Source organism: Schizosaccharomyces cryophilus (assembly GCF_000004155.1).
Source record: "Schizosaccharomyces cryophilus OY26 unplaced genomic scaffold supercont4.2, whole genome shotgun sequence".
Classification (NCBI taxonomy): Eukaryota; Fungi; Ascomycota; class Schizosaccharomycetes; order Schizosaccharomycetales; family Schizosaccharomycetaceae; genus Schizosaccharomyces; species Schizosaccharomyces cryophilus.
Genome location: NW_013185625.1, coordinates 1,386,055 through 1,392,911, shown reverse-complemented (window position 1 = coordinate 1,392,911; position 6,857 = coordinate 1,386,055). Strand labels below are relative to the sequence as shown.

The window sequence follows — 6,857 nt, the reverse complement described above, 5'->3', positions numbered from 1 at the left end:
TTTACGTTTACGTTACGTTAGTTAGTAAGTAAAGTAAAGTTAAACGTTTAAACGTTAACGTAACGAAACGAAAACGAAAACGAACGAAGAGAGTAAAAAAAAAAAAAAAAAAAAAAAAAAAAAAAAAAACAAGTTCTTTTGAACAGTTTACTAATATTGTTCATCCAGTTTTCTTGTTGAATTTTTTTTCAATTGTAAGGTCCCTGCTTAGGCATTTGAAACCAACACAACAAACAATTCAAGATACTCTCAACGAGGATCAAATAACCGATTTCTCGCTGATAAGTCAGCAAGGTCTTTAATGATGAATATTTGATCGACATATATAAAATCCTGTTTTGTTTGCTTAAATTTTCGAATTCGCCACTACTTAATTGTGTCTTTGAGGTATTTTTACTTACTTTCATTAGGTCAAGTCAGGGACTACTCATACCGTATCACTTTCATATACTCTTAGTTGATTTGGAGAACAGTGAAAAAGATGAGTGTTCCTAATTCGCCAACTGAAGAAACCGCTTTACTAGGTTCAGACATAGTGAGCAAGGATGATACAAAAAACCATTATAACAAGTGGACGATTTTACCGGCATTGTGGATCGGCGGGTTCTTGTCGGCTTTGGATATGACCATTGTTGCCAGTTTGTATCCAGTGATCGGCAGCGAATTCAAATTAATGAATAATGCTTCTTACATAGCTACTTCCTATTTAATTACGAATACCGCCTTTCAGCCTTTGTACGGACGTTTGAGTGATATATTCGGCCGCCGTGCTGCAGTTGTCTTTGCAAACGTTACTTTTACCATCGGAACCTTTTTATGTGGTACGTCTCGTAGCCTTGTTGGGCTTTGCATTGCTCGTGCAATTGCTGGAATAGGCGGAGGTGGTCTCGGAACTATGTCTTCAATTATTTCTAGCGATATCGTTTCTCTTCGTGAGCGAGGCACTTGGCAGGGAATTACTAACATTGTTTGGGGAATCGGCGGTAGCTTAGGTGGTCCCCTCGGTGGCCTTATTGCTCAAAGATGGGGTTGGAGAATTGCATTTTTTTTCCAAATTCCACTTGGTATTGTCTCGACTATCGTGGTTGCTTGGCGGGTTCGCATCAAACCCGTTATCCGGGGTTCCAATGCCCCATTATTGTCGCGAATTGATTACCTGGGCAGCTTTTTGCTTGTCAGCGGGATTAGTTTACTGATCATCACCTTCAGCTTGGCTGGAGATGCGTATTTCTGGTTGTCTCCGATTATCATTGGATTGTTAACCTCATCTCTGTTACTCCTTTATGCTTTCTATTGGGTAGAGAAAAACGTTGCGTTGGAACCTATTGCTCCTGTCTTCATCTTGAAACAAATCACTCCTTTGAATGTCTGTCTTTGTAATTTCTTTAATGCATTTTGTGGTTTCGTTATCCTTTATGAACTCCCTTTGTTTTTTGAAGCTGTGCTGTTTATGCCATCCTCTGAGGCAGGTGTCCGCATCTTCCCTCATGTTATCTTTACTTCGTTGGGTTCTGTCTTAGGGGGTCTTTACATGAAGAAAACTGGTAGATATCGTCCTTTAATTTTATTTGGATATTTTGGCATGTGGACGAGCATTGTCGCCTTTAGCGTACTTTTATCATTTGGTCAACGCATTCCTTCAATTTACATAACTTTGTTTTTGAGTCTGTCCGGAACCTCTTATGGTATGAACTTGACTTCTACCTTGATTGCTATCATTAGCTCCTTGGCTCCCGAAGAACAAGCAGTGGCTACTGGTCTTTCCTACTTATTCCGTGCCACTGGCAGTGTTATCGGTATTAGTCTTTCTCAAACGGCTACGCTGACTCTTGTACTGAGTAATTTATCAAAGCAACTTGCTGATGTCCCAGGAAAAGACGATCTCATCCGACGTTTGCGTGAAAGCATCAGCATTATTCCTGACCTTCCAGAAAATGTTCGTCGTCTTGTCATCCAATCTTATGTTAAAGCATTCTCGGTTTCCTTTGTAATCGTGTCTGGCTTCGCTCTTGTCGGAATCGTTTGCTCTCTAAAAATCCGTCAATTCTACTTGCACACATCTGTAGACCGCAACTAACCTTTGCTTGTTTCTATAATTTAGATTTAGACTCGATCAGGGAACGAGGAACCGATTATGATTTTTTGAATAATTGGTTTGTTAGTGGTAGAGAAAGTTGATTTTCCTAAGATTGAAAGCTTGTTATATCCTGTAATTAATTAATCACTCTTTTTTATGGAAAAGCTTACACGTTTAAATTCCCTGTTCTTCTATGAAAATGCACTTCTTGGACTTTTTGCTTTTTAGTTTTGTTATTGTTCTATAGGTCATCGGTGTTTTAATATCCATCGTTTATGCTTTTTGAAAGTAGAATGTGAAATGAATAAAATTTGTTATCCGAATACAAACAGGTTCCAATCTTCAACGGCTCAATCGGGTCTTGCAATCTAGGAATATGAATTTACAAGCAAATTTTCTCGATGCCACGGAATCTAAATGCTATTTTTATTACTTTAATACAGCATCAAAACAAGAAAAAAGTAAAAATCAATGAATCTACACAAACAGCAAAGAGCTTTATTTTGCATCTCTTAGTATTGAAAGATCGTAATAAAAATTCCATACAAGACGATATATCATACAAGGGAAGAAACTACCGATTTCAGTTCAATTCCTCTCTGTATGAATATCTTCATTTCGAGGTTTTTTCCATCAATACACTGTAAGAGTTTTCTAGCAAAGATCGTATATTTACATTACATCACTCGGAAAAATTTAGCAGAAAGCGTACATATAAAATAATTCAACACCAAACCAACGAAAAACCAAAGTTCAAAAAATGGCTGCTACAACGGATGCTAAGACTTACAAGTTGAACCACACGATGGTTCGTGTGAAGGATTTGGAAAAAAGTCTCAAGTTTTACACAGAAGTTTTTGGTATGAAATTGATTGACCAATGGGTTTTTGAAGAAAACCAGTTTTCGCTTTCATTTTTGGCTTTTGACGGGCCCTCTGCTCTTCATCACGGTGTTGAACGTTCCAAGCGTGAAGGTATCCTAGAACTCACCCATAACTTTGGCACAGAGAAGGAAGAGGGACCTGTGTATGTCAATGGAAACAATGACCCTCACCGTGGATTTGGTCACATTTGCTTCTCCGTTGATAACATCGAATCCGCTTGTGCATACCTCGAGTCCAAGGGCGTTGCTTTTAAGAAGAAGCTCAGTGATGGCAAAATGAAGAATATTGCTTTTGCTCTTGATCCCGATAACTATTGGATTGAGTTGATTTCTCAAGACGAAAAACGATCTGAGGCTCATACTGAAAACTTCCGCTTCAATCATACGATGGTCCGCGTGAAGGATCCTCAAGCCAGTATTGCTTTCTATGAAAAGCTTGGTATGAAGGTCATTGACAAGTCCGACCATCCTAATGGAGAGTTCACTCTTTACTTCTTAGCTTATCCTGCAGTTCAAACCCGTCATAACCGTGAAGGCATCCTCGAGTTGACTCACAACTGGGGCACTGAGAAGCAAGAAGGTGCTGTTTATCATAACGGTAATGACGGTGAAACTAAGGGATATGGTCACATTTGTATCTCTGTAGACAATATCGAAGCTGCGTGTATTCAGTTTGAAGAAAAAGGATTGCCTTTCAAGAAGAAGTTGACCGACGGCAGAATGAAGGATATTGCCTTCCTTCTCGATCCTGACAACTACTGGGTTGAGGTGATTCAGCAAAAGTAAAGACACGATATCATGATTACATTTTTTTAATGGTAAATAAAATTACGCTGAAAAGAAGACTACATAACTAAAGCCACTAAACTCTTCCTTAAGGTATTGAATAATAGTAGGAGAATTTAATTTAAGTTGCAATTTATTTTGACTGTACACTCATTCTATAGGAAAAAACCATCTAAAAGATTCCCTCCCTCAAACTAGAGTTTTCATTCTAGCAGCTAATTCTTCAATGTGAAGTGACAAAGAAAACTCTCATAATTTTTCAAGTCCCTTTGCCAAAGCTGCACCACTTTGATCATGTTTTATCCTTTAAAGTTTCATACACCCGCTACGGAATAAGCTTACACAACAATAGTGAGAGAAATGCATCATCAAATCGATTAAAAGGTCTTAGTAAACGTCGAGCCAAAGGAGTGAGACCTATTACTAAAAGGTTTCGGAGGTATTAATTAAAAAGAAAAAAAGGCAACAGTTGCTAAAAAAAGCATCGGATCGTGAGTGGATAGTAATAGAATATCGTTCAACATGGCTAAATGCATGGACGTTAAAACACTTAGATCGTATTATTCCCGCTCGAAAGTTTCAATGTCAAACAAGCATGCCATATACAAAAAATAAATTAAAACCATTACTTGATCATAGACATAAATTTTTTTTGAAATAGAATAGAGATACCGCAGGATACACCTGGCTTGTCTATTATTCCACGGTCACAGACTTTGCAAGATTTCGAGGTTGATCAACATTATGTCCACGCAAAACCGCTAACCAATAACTCAATAACTGAAACGGAATGACGTTTAGTATACCCTGCAAACAGTCGACTGTCTTGGGAACTACAAAAGTGGGTAAACCTTTGAACATATCTGAATTTTTTGTCGTAATCACAACCGGCTTTCCACCTCGAGCTCTAACCTGCTCAAAAGCATTTACCGCTTTCGGGTATTGAAAATCATCAGGAACAAGCATAATAATGGGAAGGCCTTCTTCGACTAAAGCTAAGACACCGTGCTTGAGTTCACCCGCAAGAATACCTTCAGCATGAGTGTAGGAAATTTCTTTCACCTTGAGAGCACCCTCCATCGCAGTCGCATATTGGTAGCCTCTGCCAATTATTAGCATGTTCCCTTTTTCCAATAGATGTTGGGAAGCATATTCTTTTAGTTGGGAATTAAGTTGAAGAGTTTCTTGTACTTTTTCTCCAATTTTTGCTAAGCCGTCGATGATTTCGATACGGCGATTTGCCTTTGAAACAGAATCTCGAGACAAGTATAAAGCCATCAGCGTTAATGCAATGTATTGGGAGGTATAAGCCTTTGTTGAAGCAACGCATATCTCAGGTCCTGCATTTATATGGACACCACAATGTGTTTTTCTCGATATGCTAGAACCGACACAATTAACAATACCAATCGTTAAAGCACCACGTTCCATACAAAAACTGAGTGCCATCAGGGAATCAGCTGTTTCGCCGGATTGTGAGACGAAAACAACCGTGTCGTCACGAAATATGTTTGGGCATCGATCCATGAAATCAGATGCCAGCTCTATTACTACTGGAATGCCAGTGAGCTCTTCGAAAACAGGACGAACAGCAATACAGGAATGGTAAGAAGTACCGCAAGCAAGAAAAACCAAACGTCGACTTTGGCGAATAATGTCGTAATAGCTTTCTAGTCCACCTAAAGTAACGACTCTATCAGCGAAATTAACTCGACCACGCATGGTGTTGAGTAAACTATCGGGCTGCTCACAAATTTCCTTAATCATATAGTGATCGTAATTGCCTTTCATGGTGCTCATAATCTCCATCTCAAGCGTCTCGATTGTACGCGTAGTACTCATTCCCTCCTCACGGCGAAGTCGATGAACATGTAACTCGCCGTCGCTTACATGAGCTATATCGTCGTCTTCAAGAAACATGACACGCTTAGTGTATTCTATGATGGGAGTAGCATCAGATGCAAAAAAGTATTCTATAGGGCCCGGTATCCCTTCTTCAGTGACAAAGGCGCGACTTTGGGCACGGTGTAGCAAATCTGGTTTATCACCACGGAGCATACCGCTTGTGCCCGGAGGCTTCGTGAACCGGGGATGTAAAGTGGATGGTGCTGCCCCGGAAAGGCCATCGGAAGATTCAGGAAACTCTACATCGACAAAATCAACCTTCAGGTTTTGAGAACTTTTGACACCTACAATAAGAGGAGAACCACGTCGAGTTGCAACTATTTCACCGGGATAGTGACTGCTCTTTATAAGAAGAGCGTAGGCCCCTTCTAATTCGCGAAAAAGAAGTTTAGCGAGAGAAGTAAAATCGATGCCAGGTGTAGTGTCGTAGATGAGTTTTGCGAGCTTGGCGACGCACTCCGTATCGGTCTCGCTTTCGAAGACCATGCCTCTGGACTCAAGGACGGTTTTCAGTTCTCGGTAATTCGTAAGAATGCCATTGTGAACAACAATAAATTCGCTATGAGGATCTGAGCGCTGAGGGTGACAATTGATGGGGGAAGGTTGACCATGAGTTGCCCATCGAGTATGGCTAATAGCACAATGATTGATGAATTTGGTGTCCTTGTTAACGTTGGATCGGTTGATAGTGTTTTCTAATTGACTGACGTTACCAACCTCTTTGAACATCAATGCATCTTGACCCTCATCTCCATCGACGGCACAACCTGCAGAATCATAACCACGATATTCCAGTCGCTTCAAGCCTAGAGTGAAGTGTTAATTATGCGGTTTCAATCCTACAAAAAAAGCTCATAACGGAAGCAGAACTGAGTCCTGCCGGGGAAGAAGAGTTCTAAACAGACATGTAACGAGGACAGTCATCCATTAAATGTACGCAGATGGAACCAGCTCATACTTTTTTTAGATTTTCTTTTCCTCTTCCAAGACAATTGTTTCTTACCTTTGACAAGCGTATCAAGGATGTAACCGCGGTCTCTTTCGACTAAATAGTTGATGTAACCAAAAATACCGCTATATAGCATTTAGCAACTTCATTCGTAGTAAAAATTTTCATAAACCATACCACATCCAGAAAAGAAAGAACGAAAGCAAACGCTTATACGATATTGGAGAAGTACAGGTTAATTTGGGGATAATGGTGTG

General features: G+C 39.8%; 3 protein-coding genes across 3 annotated transcripts; 2 read left to right on the top strand and 1 right to left on the bottom strand.

The window, feature by feature from the left end:
* Positions 1 to 481: 481 nt before the first annotated feature.
* SPOG_02157 (vacuolar membrane amino acid uptake transporter Fnx1) lies at positions 482 to 2,146 on the top strand (the record flags this gene model as incomplete). Its single annotated transcript, XM_013167262.1, has 2 exons — positions 482 to 2,062; positions 2,108 to 2,146. The coding sequence occupies 2 exons, from the start codon at positions 482 to 484 to the stop codon at positions 2,144 to 2,146; spliced, it is 1,620 nt and encodes a 539-aa protein (XP_013022716.1).
* A 589-nt stretch (positions 2,147 to 2,735) lies between these two features.
* On the top strand, positions 2,736 to 3,868 carry SPOG_02156 (glyoxalase I). Its single transcript, XM_013167261.1, has one exon. It carries the CDS (start codon positions 2,838 to 2,840, stop codon positions 3,744 to 3,746), a length of 909 nt encoding a protein of 302 aa, XP_013022715.1. The 5' UTR covers positions 2,736 to 2,837; the 3' UTR covers positions 3,747 to 3,868.
* Positions 3,724 to 6,855, bottom strand: SPOG_02155 (glutamine-fructose-6-phosphate transaminase). The gene is made up of 3 exons (XM_013167260.1): positions 6,778 to 6,855; positions 6,655 to 6,725; positions 3,724 to 6,457 (listed from the first exon to the last, which is right to left on the bottom strand). Exons 1-3 carry the CDS (start codon positions 6,780 to 6,782, stop codon positions 4,443 to 4,445), a joined length of 2,091 nt encoding a protein of 696 aa, XP_013022714.1. The 5' UTR covers positions 6,783 to 6,855; the 3' UTR covers positions 3,724 to 4,442.
* Between the last annotated feature and the right edge of the window lie 2 nt (positions 6,856 to 6,857).

Coding starts and splice junctions, on each gene's coding strand:
- SPOG_02156 (XM_013167261.1), top strand. CDS start 2,838: ATGGCTGCTACAACGGATGCTAAGACTTACAAGTTGAACCACACGATG.
- SPOG_02155 (XM_013167260.1), bottom strand. Junction 6,458..6,654: donor CCTTGATACGCTTGTCAAAG/GTAAGAAACAAT, acceptor ACTTCACTCTAG/GCTTGAAGCGACTGGAATAT.